The sequence below is a fragment of the Callithrix jacchus genome, chromosome 5 (genome assembly GCF_049354715.1).
Source record: "Callithrix jacchus isolate 240 chromosome 5, calJac240_pri, whole genome shotgun sequence".
Taxonomy (NCBI): Eukaryota; Metazoa; Chordata; class Mammalia; order Primates; family Cebidae; genus Callithrix; species Callithrix jacchus.
This window is the reverse complement of record NC_133506.1, coordinates 146,738,653-146,757,842: the sequence shown is the minus strand read 5'-3', so window position 1 is coordinate 146,757,842 and position 19,190 is coordinate 146,738,653. Positions and strand designations below refer to the sequence as shown.

The following is a 19,190-nucleotide window of genomic DNA, read 5'->3' as shown; positions in this document are numbered from 1 at the left end:
TTCCACTAGAATTAGTATTTAGTGCAGTAGTATTTGCCACGTTGATCTGTTCATTCTCATACTGATCCCATGAAGTAAACACATTTTACAGATGAGGAAACACATTCAGACAAGTTCTGTAATTTGCCTAAGGTTATCAGTTAGTAAGTGGAAGAACCTAGGACTCAAATTCAAGACTGTCTTAAAGCCCTTGATCCTGGCTACTATTCTCTCCTTGATGCTAGTCATTGTAAGTTAATACTAGAAACTCTGTTTTTAAATGTCTTTGATGTGGTTTTCTTTGTAAATAATTGTTGTATAGCATTCTCACCATACTTAGCACTCTTGCAATACTTAGTTTCCCTTGGAAATGTTACATAAACATTCCTACAAATTGGAAAAATAAAAGGTTGTCACACTTTGGTCACAATTCTTTTTTTCTAGGTCAACAACTACAATATCAGCAATGTGTCCCATAACTATGCCAGAGCTGTCCTTTCCCAGCCCTGCAACACACTGCATCTTACTGTGCTTCGAGAGAGGCGTTTTGGCAACCGAGCACACAGCCATTCTGAAAGTAACTCTCCACGAGAAGAGATTTTCCAAGTGGTTCTTCATAAACGGGACTCTGGTGAACAGCTTGGCATTAAATTAGTGCGAAGGACAGACGAACCAGGTGTTTTTATTCTTGATCTGTTGGAAGGGGGGTTGGCTGCCCAGGACGGCAGGCTCAGCAGCAATGACCGAGTGCTGGCCATCAATGGGCATGATCTGAAGCATGGAACTCCAGAGCTTGCTGCCCAGATTATTCAGGTAAACCTCTTGGCCTTTATTCCAAAGGCTTGGCTGTAATGACCATATAGCAGTATTTGTTTTCATTGGCAAATGACATCAGAACTCAGGGGACATTTTATATTTCATTAGAAAATCAGGTGTAGCTACCTGAATTCTTTAAAATCCACACAAGTATAACTTCATTGAAGACAGTCTTTTCTAAAAACTGCATCCCTATGAACTTTGGGGATGGTTATTTATAGAGTATGGGCTCTACTGTTTCACATTCATTTCTCATTTGGGCTCTTGGTTCTACGATTAAGCCAGATGTAGCAGATGGTAGTGTCCACCATTTAGAAGTGAGGAAAGGGTGGCTCAAAAGAGTTGTGATTACCAAGGATCTGACTTACCTGGTATCTTAACTCCCTGTTGGGATTTACATAAATAGGAGAAGAGTAACTCTTATCTCTATAGTGCTTTGTTGGTGGTGTTTTTAAGGAATTCAGAGTGTTTAAAACACATGATAAAATTTGTCCACATAGCCTCCTTGTGACGTAAGGAAGGATAGTCATAATTAGAGAAAGAACATGTTTTTTATAAAAGCATGAAGACTGATAAATTGGAAAGTCATCCAGAGAAGATATACACATTCTGCAACATGCCATAGCATTTAATGATATGAGCAACTTCTACAGTGATAAGGCTGCAACAAAAAGATGTTTTTCTTAAAGTTAGCACAGCAAAACACTATAAAGGAAACCAAGCATGATATAATTGAGCATCAGGAAGTAGGGTAGGCCGATAGTCATTGAAAAATGTATTTACAACACAGAATCAAATAACAATGAAAATTGAAGACTTTAAGAAAATCCAAGTCTCAACCCTCTTTATTGTATTGAGAGGAGATTTTGATATTGGTCTAATTTCATAGACTTGAGGTTTAAAGAAATTGGATGCCTTAAAATTTTCTTAAATCAGAGGCAACATTAGGACCTGATATCTGTGGGTATCAGCCAGCAGCTGCATCACTAAAACCCAGCTTATCTTGTAAGAGTGGAGATGGGTGGGAAGGAGGGGAAAAAAGAGGAAGAGGAGGAAGAAAGCTAATGGAGTTGTAGCATTTGTTTGAGTAAAAGAGTCAAGTGAGAGGTTGAGAGGTTAGCTCAGTAAGATAGAAAATAATAGATGAACTATATGTCAGCAATGTTTAAATTATCTAATTTAGTTCATCCAGTTGGATGATTCTAACTAAATTTCTAACCAAAATGTAAAAAATATAGATATACAGGTAGAAAATGTATTTTAAATTGTCCATGATAATATTTTATATTTGAATGTTTATGTTTCATCATCTTTTGTGCTATAATTTTCTCCAAATAATGGAAAACTGAAGTTGCTCAATTTGTTTCTTTTTGAAAATAAGTAAAAGTCTTATTTCTTTTGGATTAAATATATATATATATATATATATATATATATACACTCCATGTCTTAAAAGGAAACCAATAGTAAATGATTTTTGTAAGGCATTAAACTTGTTTATAACTTATTTTCTAATGTAAGAATTGAAAATAAAGTGATTTCTTAACATAATTGACTATAATCATGGGAGAGGTCTCCACTTTGTACCACAATTTCTTTAAAGCAGGCTATTATATTTTCCCTTAGGAATTACAGTAAAATTGGGCATTGTGGTCATGACCAAGAGTCATCATCAAATAAATTAGACTTACACTTTAAAAGGAAGGATTACATAACTCGTAAAAATATAACCAGCGTAAACATATGTTCAAAATATGATAGATAATAAGCCTGTAAATTTAAAACAATATTCATGAATCTCTAAAATAATTTAACTCTTGAGACGTGTGTCACATTCATGCACGTATGCCACACACACACGCGTGCGCACGTGCGCACGCACACACATATACACACATACCCGTATATATAAAGTTTTGTTATGCAGGATTTCTGTAGTCATTATTTTCAAGAGTGTTGAAGCTGATGTCCTATTTTTGACTCAGACCTAAAGCATCAGAAACAAAGCTGTGCAGAATTTCATTATTATTTCTGAAGTAGCTACCATGGAATTTATTTCAAAAGTCACAAGGGACTCTAATCAAGTTTCGAAGCAGTTCTTCCTTCTATTTTATTTCCTGTGTTCTCCCTTACAATATCAAGGCCAACATTGAAGAGGCAAAGAAGTATTACAAGAAAAGTTACCAATCATGGGGAGATGAGAGCCCAGGCAGTGTGACCACTTTGCCTTGGTCATTTTCGAGGTGGAGTTACAGAGGGCATGCCCAAGATCTTTGTATGTGTGCGCTTCAACCGCAGAAGTTTTAAGATATTAGCTAATGAAATGAACTCATTCCTCTTGCCACCAGGTACTTACGGTCACTGCCCAGATGATGCCCTGGTATAGTGATTGAGAAGTGCATTGAAAATTACACTGCATGTAGTCTTTAAAATGACAAACATCATTAGTGACCTGTGGTAAAGTATTTGTGTTTTCTCCAGGCCAGTGGAGAGAGAGTGAATTTAACAATTGCTAGACCAGGGAAGCCCCAGCCTGGTAACACCATGAGAGAAGCAGGAAATCATAGCAGCAGCCAGCACCACACACCACCACCGTATTACAGCAGACCAAGCTCACATAAGGTAAGGATTTTTTTTTTTAATGCCACCATCAAAGGATCATTGTTACAAGCCGATAAGACTGAAGTTTTTTTATATGTCAGTTATACCTCAATAAAGCAGTTTTTTAAAAAAGATTCAAGTGAGCGTTGTTTTTCTGTTGGAAAAAGTAAATATAGGTATTTAGAATGTGAAATGTATTTATTTTGCCACCTTGGAGAGTGACTGCTTTGTTTCTTAGAACTAGAGATAGTTTCTTGGAGGGAAAGTTTTCTTTGCTAGGTGATTAACGAGAAGCATGAAATCTTCTATTTGTTTGATCCTACTTGAAAGTGGAATTTATCTTGGGTGTCTTATTTAAATGTAAGAGTTGGTTATTAAAATAACATAATGAAGACAAGATTGACAAATCTATACTTAGCAATTGAGCCCATCGCCTACAAAACTGGAATTAGAAGTGTGAATATTAAACATATGAATCATGAATTTTGATAGGTACATATAGAATATTTCTTTTTATGTTAAAGCCTAGAGGAATATTACCCTAAATCATTTAAAATTCCCATATGTTAAGATTTGCTACTGTTTCTTCAGAATCACTATTTCGCTGGTTTTATGATGTATTTCACGTTTATCTATCTGAGCTGAGAATTTTGATGCTACCTCAATGGTCCTTTAGCATTCTTTATATTATTTACTTCATTTGATCCTTTATTTGAACACGTCCAGTAAGCCAGGAGTTTTAAACAATGATGTTATGCTTACCTAATTGTGTGAAAATAAAAGCTACATGTGAGCTAGCAAAATAATTCTCATTAAGTAAAATTAAATTGTTTTACTAAACAAAAACTTATTGTCACCTTAAAGTACAACATTTGAGTGAATAATTATCTTTAGAGTCTGTCTCTGGTGCCCTAGGACAGCACCAGCTTAAAGACAGTATTTTTGGCCCATCAGATTTATACAGTTTTCTGAGCTTAAGTTCTGTACAGACTTGTCACTGGTCTTCGGGTTTAGTTAATACTTAAAATAAATTATAATCCCAGACTTCATTCTCATTTCTGAGCAAAACCCGAAATATATGAAGGAAACCTGTAATTTGCCTTTAAATGATGACTGGAAAAGGGGTAATTATTTTAAACAGGAAAGTTTGAATAGGCATTGTTTCATATAGCCAGTCCTTGCTTTACACATTTTGTATACATATAAAACTCTCAGGTACAAGTTAATTGATTCTTTCATGTTATTGAATTTTATAATAATTTGAGATATCGGTATATGTAACAACATTATAGTTTTAAGAGACTTTGAAAGACTGTACTTAGTAATTCCAGGATTCATATAGCAAACTCTCCTTATTTCAAGTTTGGACACATGTACTTTTCTGTTATAACTATGCTAATTCTCATTCTCTTTAATTTTATATGACAGTGTTCTAAATAGCAATGCTTAATTTATCCTTATTCCAGGCACTCTGCAAACTTGGCTGGTTAGAGCAACCACTTGAAATGAAATGTGTTCATTTAGCTATTTACTACAGTATCTCCATTTGTTATGTCAAATCCTGATTAGTGAAGTAAAGGTCTCCTAGGGAAAACACATACAAGTTCACCAAAACAAGCTTTTCAGACAATTATAGTCATTCTATAAAAATTAAAGGATATATTAGTCTACTACAAAGTTTCCCAGTAGCTGTTTCAATAAACATTCATGTGGTTTTAGGAAGTTCCTTGAAGCATAGTGAGTATAATCTTTGAAGTTTGTTTTGGTTCCTAGGGAAAAACTGCATACATTTCAGTCACCTAGGGTAATAAAACACTCACCCTTAATTGCTTAAATATCTAAGGACTGAACCTGCTTAAATAAATACACTCAAGGCTGTGTTTACCTGAGTTATCTTTAGAATAAAGTTGTATTTGCCTAATTTTGCAGGCTGCTGACATAAATATCATACCTTTAGATAGGAGAGCGCCTTAAAATGTTTACAGATTTTCTTCTTGGTCATAAAATTTTCTGAGAATACTGTGCTGCTATTACAAATATAAATTTCAGGAGTATAGATTTCACATCTAGAGAAGTGTAGATAGGTCTAGAATTCCAGGCCCTGATTTTGAGATTTGATAAATGCCATTGTTAACTGTTAAATACCTGTCAATTCTTAATGTGATTTAAGGAAATGTTATAATTGTGTAAATATAATTTGTATTTTTTTAATTTTTATATATTAACAATGTTAATTATCTGTAACATTCTGTTAACAGTTGATAAGTGTTAAAACCTTTTGAGTCATTATCTTGTGCTGTACACTTAATGGAATAGTTCTTGTGTGGGTGCATATATACAATATATACACATAGTCCATCAGACTATATGTATATATACAAAATACATATTTACATTAATATATTATTATACGTACTTTTAACACACATAAGTTTTGAATCTCAGGACAGTTGCCAAAATTAAAAGATTTGGGACAAGCTTCATGACCTTCCTAAGCTTGTTTCATCATCAGTAAAATGGGGTCAATAATATATACTTTCAATACTTCTGTAAAGGTATTAGCTTGTCACAGGCTAAGCTCAAATGTTATTTTAATATTAATATTGCATATGTACATCTTATTTTTTACTGAGTTCTAATTAAAAAGAATAGTAATGTTTTAAATTCTTTTTCTTCCAGGAGTGTCTCAATAATAAGTAATAGTAACAAATGTCAGTAAAAATAGGAGAATATTAGTTTGTTGGGAATTTATTTCCTTTGTCATTGACTTTTTCAAAAATTTAGTCATTTCATATCCTTTTAGCTTTTCATGAAGATTTTGAAAGTAGATTTGCACCTTTTTTATTATTGAGTACTCATAGTCCTAGTCAGTAAGAATAGGAAGATAGGTTAAGGCCTTTTTCTCACAGTTGCCAAAATCTACACTGTACTTTTGTACTACTCTGTCAACTTTTCTTTCAAATAAATGGGGAGAAAGACAGCAGTAAAATTACTTGATTTGTCTTCAGATTTTTTAAACTCAAAAGCATAATTTACTTTTATACAACTGATGAAACATGAAGCTCAAATTATACAAACAATATGCTTATTTTACTTTGACTGGCATATTTTAGCAGTCCTGAGTTTTTCACCTATATAAAATGAAAATAACATAGTCCAAAATTTGACATTGATCCACAGTAGACTTATTAAGAACTGTGTATTACTTTCATTTGCAAGTAAGGAATAAAAATAATCACTTTATAAATGCCATGTAAGTTATTACCTTAGTTTGAAGTAATAACTTCAACTATATTTTATTATTATCCAATAATTTTTTTCTTGTATGTTTTAGGATCTTACTCAGTGTGTTACATGCCAAGAAAAACACATTACTGTAAAGAAAGAACCTCATGAGTCCCTTGGCATGACTGTTGCTGGGGGCAGGGGAAGTAAGAGTGGTGAGCTGCCCATCTTTGTGACCAGCGTGCCGCCCCATGGCTGCCTTGCACGAGATGGCAGAATCAAGAGAGGTAAGATGGGATCTTGAAAAATTTTACCACATCTTATTTCTGAATTAACACACATTTTTAAAAATAAAGAGTATCTACAAAGTATCTATTAAATGTGACCTTTTTAAATCTTTTAAACTGTCCCTTGCATATGAAAGCATTAAGTCATTCTATGAGGTTAGAAAAATGCCTTATATAAAGGAAAGTTGCTGAATTTTGATGACGGCTTCAGAATTTGCTAACCATTACTGAGACTCTTGGATTATTTTATCTTGGGAAAAGATCATCTAGTATTACAACAGACTTAGTTACTCTGAAGGGCCTTCTCACTGAAAAATAAACGTTTCTTTTAATAAAGTGTCTATGGGACTCAGAGAGGAGATGGAGCAGAAGACAAACTTCATTTTAGGGATAAATGCATTTGCCATTTCATATTCCCTATCAATGCTATATAATTTATATAGATGAGGGTTGCAGTTAGCCACTATTAGCATGGTAAAAAAAAAAATAGTCTCCATTGACTTAGTTTGTTTATAAGGTAAGAAAAGTGACTCTGAAAACATATTTTTCCAGGATGAAGTTGAACCCCTGCCTCACACCATAAATACAACTTAACTCATAATGGATTCAATACCTAAATATAAGAGCTGAAACTCTTAGAAGAAAATACAAGTGTAAATCATCATGACCTTGGATTAGGCAGTAGTTTCTTAGATATGACACCAAAAGCAAAAGCAGCAAAGTAAAATATATACAAACCAGACTTTAAAACTGTAAACTTTCGTGCTGCAAAGAATACAACTAAGGAAATGAAAAAATAGCCCATAGAATGGGAAAAATATTTGCAAATGATATATATGACAAATGGCTTGTGTCTAGAATAAATATTCTTACAACTCTAATTAAAAAGACAGAAAATACAATGTAAAGATGGGAAAAGAATCTGAATAGACATTTCTCCAAAGAAGATAAATAGATGGCAGTATTCCCATGAAAAGATGCTCAGGCCAGGTGCGGTGGTTCACGTCTGTAATTCCACCACTTAAGGAGGCCAAGGCAGGTGGATAGCTTGAGCCCAAGAGTTTGAGACCAGTTGGGCAATATGGCACAACCTTGTCTCTACAAAAAATAGAAAAATTAGCCAGCTGTGGTGGTGTGAACCTGTAGTACCAGTTACTCAGGAGCTGAGGTGAGAGGATCACCTGAGCTCCAGAGGTCAAGGCTACAGTGAGCTGAAATCATCCGCCCTACTCCACTCTAGACATCAGAGTGAGACCCTGTCTAAAACGCAAATCAAAACCACAGTGAGATACTACTTTACAACCAGTAGGATGACTATAATAAAAAGGACAGCCAGTAACAAACACTGGCAAGAATGTGGAGAAACTGAAACCCTCATTAATTGCTGGTGGGACTATAAAGTGATACAGCTGTTTCTGGAAAACAGTTTGGCAGTTCCTCAGAGAGTTAAACTGATTCCTCATATAGTTACCAGATGACCCAGCAACTCCAATTTTAGAGAAATGAAAACAGCTGTCCAAATGAAAACTCATATACCAGTGTTCATAGCAGCATTATTTACAAGAGCCAAAAAGTGGAAACAACTCAGATGCCCATCAGCTGATGAATGGATCAATGGAATGTGGTCTACCCATACAACAAAATACTATTTGTCCATAAAAAAGACTGAAGTACTGGCACAAATTACATGGATGAATGCTGAAGATGTTATGCAAGTAAAAGAAGCTAGATGTAAAAGACCATGTGTGATTCCATTGACATGAAAGGTTCAGAAGAGACAAATCTGTAGAGACAGAAAGCAGATTAGTGGTTGCTTAGGGTTGGGGAAAGGGAGTGACTTCTGATGAGTATGGAGGGAGTGATTAAAATGTTCTTAAAATTACTGTAGTGATGTACAACTGTGAATATACTGAAACCACAAAATTATATTCTTTAAATGGGTGAATTGAATGGTATGTGAATTATATCTCAAGCTGCTATTAAGAAAAGATTATTTGTCCAGTTGTAGAATTGGCGTAATTTTATTTCCTTTTTGTTATTTTATTATGTTTTCTAAATTCTCTACAATGAAAACAATTTGCTTTCATAATCTAAAAAATCGATGATAAATTTGGAGAGAGAAATTTCTGTAGACTTTGTAGCACAAATGTCTGCTTCCTACAAAACTAATCCTTTCCTAACCTTTGATATAATCCTCATTACTGTTTTTTTAATTATATTACTTAGCAGAGCAACAGTTCTTCCTCAAACAGGGGAAAACATTCAAACCACAAGTTTCATTTCTTTGTGTGAGTCCAGGGATAGCGTCTCTGTACATATTCCGATGTTTGCCCTGAGTGAACTCTGCAGGGCTGTCCTTATGTATGGAACTGTATAAAGTAAAATAAATTAAAAATGTATTTCTAGGGGCAGAGGATCAGATGATTTTTGATTGGACAGAATTGTAGAAATCTCTGAAACTCCAAGAAGAGAAATGAACCTGCCCAGGGCCTATACACAGCTAACTTCAGACTGTTGATTCAGACTTCCAGTCATGTCATGGTTCCTCAGGCTACACTTTTTTCCATGTATTATGACATTATTTTAAAATTGTGTAATGTTTTCTGTGTTGGGTTTCTTCTCAATATTATAAAAATTACAAAGAAATAATAAATGCCTTTTCACCTTATCTCATCAGAATTGTGGGCACTATCTTTTGTTGCTCAGTTTCTAAACAGCAAGATTTGCAGGTGAATACTCAGTGGCTCAGCTCATTTTTCTTGTTTCTTCATCTGAAAGGTGATGTGTTGCTGAATATCAACGGCATTGATTTGACCAATTTAAGTCACAGTGAGGCAGTTGCCATGCTGAAAGCCAGTGCCGCGTCCCCTGCTGTTGCCCTTAAAGCACTTGAGGTCCAGATTGTTGAGGAGGTGGCTCAGAACACGGAGGAGCAGCCAAGTACTTTCAGCGAAAATGAGTATGACACCAGTTGGTCCCCATCATGGGTCATGTGGCTTGGGCTTCCAAGGTACTGAGTGCTTTCTTCTTGTTTGATAGAAATCATCATCATACTTGCAACCCTTATCAGACTGTAGCATTATAAATTTATCCATTGGGAGAAAAAAAAATCTTTAGTTCAATAAAAGTAGCAACATCAAATCAAATTACAAAAGAAAATGGTAATTTTTCTTAGGAGATTACATTTAAAAGGTACACAAATAAAGCAGTTGTGTCCATTCCTATTAAGGCTCCTCAGTGGGCTAGCCATGAGATTATATAACCCCGTCTCTTGCTTAGAAAAGCTGTCGTTGACCAACACTCATTCTGCTATGTGCTCAGACTTGGTGCATTTTTCATCAGGAAAACCAGGCCAATCTTGGGTTCCCCCCCGCCATCCTAGAAGCTGTTCTTAAACACCTTTTAAAATCTTTTTTAACTCTCCCTAAAAAGGCAGCATCTAAACTCAATTTTTATTGGACGCAGGAGTCTATTAAGCCAAACCATTCGTGTTCAAGAATGACGGTTCTACTTTAACTTTTTATAAATGTGACCAGCCAAGATATGCTGTGGTTGATGAGTGTCGGGGTCACAGAAGCACATGGAACCTCCAGTGGCATCCCAGGGTACATTCCTTTCCCCAGTCAGGCAATTGTTTGACATAGGAAGAATGTGTGTTCCTATCACAATTTGTTGCCTAATCCATTTAGATTCTTATTGTACTTAAGAATCCTAAAACTGAACTATGAAGCATTTTGATTCTTGACCAAGTATGAAAATTATTATTTAAAATAAAAATAAACAGTAAGAATTTGCTATTTTCTGAGCCATCTGACTCGTGGAATATATTTATAACAACAACTAGCATTTATATACTGCTTCAAGGCCCTTTGCGCATAGTGGGTGAGAAGTGGTCTACTTGTGCAGTGGCCGGGCAACGTGTTGCAGACCTCAGAGCTCATCTGCACCTCTAATGATGGGGCAAGCAGAGAGCAGCAGCGTCCTGGAGAAACTTGGGCCCTAGTGCTTCCTTTAATTTTCTTTATCTGTATACCAGTCTAGTTTGGGGGTTGGCATGTTAACCTCTTTGTTCAGAGTATTTTCTGGTGTGCTAGGCAAAACAGCAAAGATTTTAGGTGAGAAAAACACAGTATCATAAAATCTGGTTTTGAGCCCACCTGTGTGGAAGGAATACCTGTCAATAAAAGGCTACTATTCTCTGTTGAATGCAAAGCTATATTCAACAGCCATGTGTCCTCAGTGGGTACAAATGGCACTTAGATGCCGGTTTCACACCGCATAGGGTAGAAGCTCTGCTCTGTTTTTCTTGCAAAGGGAAAGCCTTCCACTGCAATTTGCTGGGGTATGCCAGAGAGCTGTTTGTTTCAGAAGATGCAGCATTAGAAAAATAACCAACACTGTTCCTTTAAATCCAGGCCAGTGCATAGGACCTTGTTTCATCCCAGAAGCCTTTCTTATCAATGAGCTAAGAAACTAGATACGATGAGAAGTTCTGGCATGGTGAACATTGCTTTATAAAATCAGCATTTTAAAGAAATCTGTGTTATGGATTAAAAACAGGAAACCTTGCCTTCCATCCATTTAGATCCAGTTTCACCTAAAGATGAGAGATATTTATTTATTATAAAAAGATTTTTTTTCTGTATCATTCAGTTGTGGGTTTATGTTTGTTTGTTTGTTTGCTTTGTTATTAAGTTTTTACTCACTGTGTTTGTTCCCAAATCCATAGAGCTATGAAAACATAAGTACATTTTTTTTTCTCCCTCTCTGGACACATCCTCCAATCTGGCAGTAGCATTCTAACTGTAGTTTCTCAGTGTCTATGATACACTTATATATGCATATGTGTGTATAGATATGTATATATTTTCTTTCTTTTAAGAGATGAGATCTTGCTCTGTTGCCCAAGCTGGAGTGCAATGGTGTGATCATAGCTCACTGTAGCCCCAAGCTCCTGGGCTCAAGCCCAGCCTTCCAGTAGCTGGGATTACAGGCACATGGCACTGTACCCAGCTTGCCTATGATAGAGAAAAAAAAGAAAAAGATTTTTTGTTAGTGTTTTTCAGATTGATTAATCTATTTTGGCAATTAGATAAAATGCCCTTAACATGAAAACATTCTAAGTAAAGGAGAAAAGAACAAATAACTCCTCATGTAGACTAAAAGCCTGTAGGATCTTCAGAAAAGAGGGAGGATAATTATCTGCCTTCTCTTTGGAAGCTACGCTCCTGGTCTTTGTCTTCTTTCATTCGTTTGCTGGGCTTGGCAGTACTAGACATGTTTCATCCCACTTTAATCCCTCTTGTAGACAAAAGTGATTGGTAGAATTGAGGAGTTTGTTGACAATGCAATGAGCAGATATAGGTACATAACCTTTTTGTACAGGTTACTGAGACGTAATTTGTAACCAGGTTCTCTACTTGTGTGTGTGTGTGTATATACACTTGGGAAGGCTTCACTTGGGAGGACTGAAAAAAGTTGGGGAAATTTGAGTCTACTTAGGACTGTGTCTGTGCTAGAAAATGGATTGTCAAATAATCTATTTAGAAGGAAGTAAATAGCCCTTTTTCTTTTTTCCAGGAGTGGTAAATATGACATTGTATGGGGTTATAACAAAATTGAGAGGCTATAAAAGCCTCCATGTTTATTTTTTCTTTATTTTTGTGTTTGTTTATAGTACACTTCATAGCTGCCACGACATAGTTTTACGAAGAAGCTACTTGGGAAGTTGGGGCTTTAGTATCGTTGGTGGATATGAAGAGAACCACACCAATCAGCCTTTTTTCATTAAAACTATTGTCTTGGGAACTCCTGCTTATTATGATGGAAGATTAAAGTGAGTCTTGTTCTAATTAATGATATGATTCATGTTGATAACACTGGGCATGATCTAGACCAGGGGTGGGGGTGAGCACCAAATCCAGCCCATTATCTGTTTTTGTAAACAAAGTTTCATTGCAGTGCAGCTAAGTTACTGGTTTATGTACTGTCTGGCTCCCACACTACAACAGCATAGTTGATGTCATCATGACGGAGACTGTATGGGTCTTAAAGCCTAAAATATTTACTACCTAACCCCTTACAGAAAAAAAATTTGCCAATCCTGATCTAGACTGAAGTGTTACCTTTCCTATCTTGTCACATACATATATTTCATTAATCTGATAACAGAAAATGAACCTGAGTTATTTCACTGGACATGTTGTGATGTGACATGGAGTGCTGAGTAAGTTTCCCACACAGCCTTCTCAGGTCCAGTCCTGTCATTAGATGACTCTGCTTTATTTTTCTCCACAGCACTCATCTCTACCTGAAATCGTACTTATGCAAGCTCCATGAGGGAGGGATCTTGTTGCATTTATTGTTATATCCCTAGCAGCCATAACAATGCCTTGCATAAAGTAAGATCTCAATAAATATTTGATGAATGAATGTACAATAGTTTATGGGATGCCAGGCCCAGTGCTAAGTGCTGTGCATGCATTATGTAATCTTCTTAACAATCCTATGAGGTTAAGTTTCATTATTCCTGTTTTAAAACAAATAAGGTAACTGAGGCTTGGAAAGGTTAAGAAACTTGCCCACAATGAAATAGCTGAAAGTGGTTGGCTGGCATTCAAACCTAGGACTGTCTGGCTCTAGATCCTTGGCCCTAACCCATCTGCCAGCTGCCACCACTGAGCAAAAGTCCTTGCTCAGTGTACAGCATCTTCCTTATCAAAGATTGGGCACTGGGAGAAGAAAGAGAAGGTGTCATGGCAAGAGATCATCACCAGCAGGGAGGAGGTAGTTTATTCTAAGTTCTTAGTCCCTGTTTATGAACCAGTTGTTAAAAAGTAAATGTTGACATTCTATATAGAACGCTATGCAAATGGAGAATTTACTCTGTTTGCAAGGAGTAAGTGACATCTAAATAATGTGTGGAAAGGTGATTAGGAGTAGTATGGTCCAGGTCAGCCTATATTGATAAAGGTGAAAAAATCATTTTAGGAGGAAAGAGTAGGGAAAAATGGATTAATCACTCTCTTAGCTAAGTTACTCAACCAGTCTGGGCCTCTGTTATTTATAATTTGTATTCCTTCTACTTCCAAAAAGAAATTGAAGTAGTTAACAATAAAGTAGCATATTTATGGTATAAATAGAAGACCAAAAACCATAAGGATAATTATGGTAATTATAATCATAAGGCTGGAAAAGTCCTTCGATTCATCATCCATCCACAATTCTACTTAGAGTACAGTGTGAGTGTCAACAGCTGAAAGAAGAGGAAGTATGGGTCTTATTTCCAATTTAATTAAACCTTCAGATGTATGAGCTCTAAGAATGAATAGGGAAATAGAAGTCAAAATAATAAGCAACCCCCTTCAAATGCATGACTTTCTTTTTTTTTAAGAGAGAGCATATTTACTCTATATTTTGCTTAAATTAGTGTGAAAATTACTCTGCTTGCCCTTGACCTTGACTGACCTACTGGTTTTGGAGTGGTTGGCACAGGGGTTTCCTTGATTGGCAAGGGAAAGCCAGCATAGGCTTAACAGCTGTCCCAGACAAAGTAGATAATACACCCTAATCATTGACAGTTAAATGGTAAGTGAAACTGTGTTTTTCATGCAAAATAAATCCTAATTGGAATATTTTTAATACCATGAAAATAGTAACTTTCTGTGTCTGTCTCTTTTTGTCCAGGTGTGGCGACATGATTGTGGCCGTAAATGGGCTGTCGACTGTGGGCATGAGCCACTCTGCACTGGTTCCCATGTTGAAGGAGCAGAGGAACAAAGTCACTCTGACTGTTATTTGTTGGCCTGGCAGCCTTGTATAGGTTTTGGAAATTGGTTTTGAATCTTGCGTCTTCCTTTTTTAGGTTTTTGAAAGAAAACCCTTTGGTTTCATTGTGTTTGTGGTTGTTGGGAGCTGCTGACATAGCTGGTATACACAGGGCCAAAACCCACTAAGATTGTCCTTTTATGTTTATTTAAATCGTTTCCTAAGTTAGTTACATTTCTTTTAGCTTGAAAGTCTTCCACTAACCTTTGTGAGTTTATATTTTCAGAATTCAGACTTAGTTGTTAAAATGTTACCTATGGTAATGAGCAAAGCTCCCCCAAACTGTGCCCCAGCTGGAGTAAAGACCTTTGGGGTGGGTCTTTGTTTTCAGTAACTGAATCACAGAATGAGTTCTCTATCCCTCAGGCCCGATGTCAGCGAAGCCAGTAACAACAGCGGTGTGTACTGCCACTGTCTTAACCAATGCCATGAATGAGTACACTTTAAATTTTGGTGATAACTGTTCCCCATTTTTTTTTATTGGTGCCAACATTTCAAAACTTCATAATGTTTATAAAGTGATTTTCTGGTTTATTTCTACTGTAATCTCTCAATACTTATAGAAGATGAAGAAATAAGTCTGACAACACTAAAGAGATTTCTTAAATAATATACTATTATTAGAATAATAGAGAATAAAAGATAATGTTATCCAGTTACAAAGGAATTTGGATGGTAATTACAGCTTAATGTTAGAGAATGGTAAAGCTGTATTTGAACAGCCCAAAAGCATAAAAATCTATTTCCAAAGGAATGTTTTGCTATTTAGGGAAATTTTGAAGTAGTTCTTGCCAAAAATAATTTCTAGAGTTGTATTATTCTTAGTAGTAATCTTGGCTAGAAATGTTTTTGTGATTTATCTGATTAAATGAGATGATAAAGATAAAACCATATTGTTATTAAATACATATATATTACAGCTAAGTAAGAGAAAGGGAGACCTTTTTATTTTACTCAGGTAGAAGTCTTTCTTGTGTATTTTAGAAACAATTATTTTTCTCATTATTTCTTAAGAGCTTAGTTGTTTCAAGTAGGAGACAGAAAGTTCCCTTTTATTGGAAATACAAGTTTTGATGTGTCTTCAAGTCAGCTCTTGGTCACTAGACTATTTCATATTTTTGAAATGTTTTTGAAAACTATGACTAGCCCATTTTTTTGTCCTTTATTTGACATACTTATCCTCTGAAGAACACACAAATAAGTGAATAAGATAAAAATATCTTTACCTTATTAATATGCATACTTGAAAAAAGTTTCATTTAGAAACCTAGTTCAGAATCTGAGCTAATTTATAAGTGACCTCTGTAATAAATGGTATTGATAATCAGAGAATGTATTTCAGAATACTACAGTACAATATATTATGAAGCATGACCGCTTTATTTTCAGACTTAGCAATTGCATTGCTGAGGTTTATTGTATCTGTAGCATGTCACTGATTATTTCAGTTAGTTTTGTAATGATTTAAAAAAAAAAACATATCTTTGGAATAAATAAGATACAGCAACAATCACTACTACTGACTTGTTCAACCCCCTAGTTACACTGTATGGTCAACATATAACAAGATACAGTGGAATGCCCCATACAGTATATTACTGTCATGTGATGATTGGCTTTGGAAGCAATTTGATATTGAAATGCTTTGATATTCTAACTGACATGGAACAAGTTTTTTCCCTGCTCCCCAAATAGAATTTTGTAATCAACTTTGCTATTTTTTTAAAGTTTGTAACAATGTGTCATTTCTTGGGGAGTAGCCATCCTTCAACAAATATCCTGACTGCTACTTTGTTATACACAAAATACTTACCATTGAACCTGGTGGCATAATGAGTATTTTGAAAGAAGACATTTTTTTTCACTATCATATTTATCATAGAAATCTTGCAGTCAGCTTAAGCTGTAGCTTTTATGACAAAAGACAGTCATTTTTGGTCAGTCATATTTGGTGATGGAAACTTGTTCATAATTTATTGTTACTATAGAACTATTTGGATTTTCTCATTATTAGTTCTGACAGTTAAATATTTTGGTTTGTTCTGTGCCTTCAGTTTAAATTATTTCAGGATTTTTCAGATGTTTAAATCATGGGGTGAATCATTCAGGATGGAAATAAACGTCATCCTTTCCGTAATAGTAACGTTGTCTCTTTTCTTGAACAGTAGCTGTGGCTTAGTCTGTGATCTGTATTTTTGTTGGTGGCACCACTGTCCTTGCAGTGTACTGAGCATGAAACCTCAGGATCACAAACCCACCTTATTCCCACAGTTTCTTTTTCTTTTTCCTTTTTTTTTTTTGGAGACTGTCTTGCTCTGTCACCCAGGCTGAAGTGCCCACCAGACCTGGCTAATTTTTGTATTTTTAGTAGAGACGGGATTTCGCCATGTGGGCCAGGCTGGTCTCGAACTGCTGACCTCAGGTGATCCACCTGCCTCAGCCTCCAAAGTCACTGGGATTACATGTGAGCCATTATGCCCAGCCTCTTTTTAATATGGTTACTAGGAAAAAAAATTTTTTTAATTGAAAGAAACAAAGTTGTCTGGTTTTCTAGTAAGTAAGCTCAAACCAAGGCCTCTGTGGTCAGACTACTAATCCGATTTCCCAGATGACTCCATGGTCCTGTTTACCCTCCCTCACTCCAGCAGCCTCCTCAGAGCACACACCCATCCCCGCCCCGCCCCGCCCCACCCTGCCCCAGTTCCTGCCTCCAGCACACACAGTAACTGTAAAGCTTCTCCTCTGCTGGTTCACGTTGTACCCAAGCTGGAGTGAGGGCTTAAATGATGCTCCATCTGTCTCACTCTCAACTCCACTCCCCACTTTCCTTCCTAATGTTGAATCTCCTAGGCCTTTGTCTATGCATTTCTTCTGGCCTCGATCTCTTGCTACCTAATTATTGTTAGAGTTTTAAATACCATCTTAACCCTTGCAACTTTGAGTACCACTGACACCTGGGTCTACAGCTCCCACAGTCCACAGCCTAAGACAGACACCTTAGATCTCAGAACCTCCAAAAGTGAAATCTGTGCTTTCCTAAGCATTTGCTTACTTCCTGTCTCTTCATGTTTCAATCCAAACTCTTAAGCCCTCAGAGTAACTTTTCTAAACCCCAACTCTAATCATATCCTTGCCCTGTTTAAAAATCTTCATTTGTTCCATGTTGTCTGCAGGATAAATGAAAAGGCTTGGTGCAACACAAAAGGCTTTTCGTTGTCTGGCCCCTTGCCTGCCCCTGTGGCCTATTTCCCACCCTTTCTTGCTTCCTATATAAACCACCAGCCCACACATATCCCCTGCATTCTGCATCTGCAGGGGCTGACTTGGCTCAAGTGACACCACTCTTTTGAGAAATCCTTATCAATGTTTCTGGGCAAGCTTTTTCTGGCCCCTTTTAAAGAGTTCATTGAGTTACACATTTATGGTCATAGCTGTATGCAAGGGAGAAGAAAACAAACTTGCCAAGTAGTTGCTGGATTACCCCATCTGTGGCAGTTTTTTAAAACTAGACAAATGTCAGAGATTCTGATGCTTCCAAAGAGCTCAAGACATTGCCAAGATAGAGTCGAGGCTTCATGTCTTTTCTGTTCCAGGAGTCTACAGTACATTCAGTCATCATGTCTCCTTATTCTCATCGTGGCTGCACCATTTTCTTATACTTTCCTTGCTCATGAGGGTTCTGGGAGTGCTGATGCTGGTCAGGTATATTGCAAGTTACTCCTTATTGGAATTGCTGTTTTCTCTTGTTATCAGACTGGCAAAAGGGTTTTTGGAGCAAGATCCCCAAGGTAAAATGCTGTTGTCCTCATATCAAGGATACCTCCTGTCTGTGTGATTTATGGCTGCTGAGGTTGGCTTCGACCACCAGGCCTCTGCACTGCTTGTTCCATTTCTCCACAGTCAGCGTGCACAGCGCATGCTTGAGCAGTGGGAGTTATTCTCTCCCTTCATTTATCTTTGAGATGGTCAGGAAAATTGAGGCCTCTGGTGCTGCTTGGGGAGCACCTTGTGGGTAGAAGGCAGGTGGAAATCCTTGGTTAAGAATATCGGGGGCAATAGGCCAGGTCAGATGCAGTGGCTCATGCCTGTAATCCCAGCCACTTTGGGAGGCCGAGGAGAGTCAATCACTTGAGGTCCGGAGTTTGAGACAAGCCTGTCCAACATGTTGAAACCCTGTCTCTACTAAAAATACAAAAATTAACTGGGCGTGGTAGCAGGTGCCTGTAATCCCAGCTACTTGGGAGGCTGAGGCACAAGAATTGCTTGAACCCAAGAGGTGGAGGTTGCAGTGAACCGAGATCACACTACTGCACTCCAGGCTGGGTGACAAAATAAAACTTCATCTCAAAAAAAAAAAAAAAGATATCAGGGATATATTTCATATTTTTAAAAAACTTAGGCACAGTGGCTCATGCCTGTAATCCCAGCACTTTGGGAGGCTGAGTTGGGAGGATC

General features: G+C 36.6%; 1 protein-coding gene across 2 annotated transcripts in view; it reads left to right on the top strand.

Annotated features, from left to right (window-relative positions):
• The window catches only part of LNX2 (ligand of numb-protein X 2), a 76,852-nt gene extending 59,980 nt beyond the window's left edge, over positions 1–16,872 (top strand). For both annotated transcript variants that reach the window (XM_078375220.1, XM_017973013.5), the window contains 6 exons: positions 424–792; positions 3,277–3,417; positions 6,731–6,908; positions 9,687–9,918; positions 12,586–12,744; positions 14,595–16,872. In XM_078375220.1, the coding sequence (XP_078231346.1) occupies positions 424–792; positions 3,277–3,417; positions 6,731–6,908; positions 9,687–9,918; positions 12,586–12,744; positions 14,595–14,730 (1,215 nt within the window). In that variant the 3' untranslated portion in view covers positions 14,731–16,872. The remainder of the gene's footprint in view (positions 1–423; positions 793–3,276; positions 3,418–6,730; positions 6,909–9,686; positions 9,919–12,585; positions 12,745–14,594) is intronic.
• Positions 16,873–19,190: the final 2,318 nt, after the last annotated feature.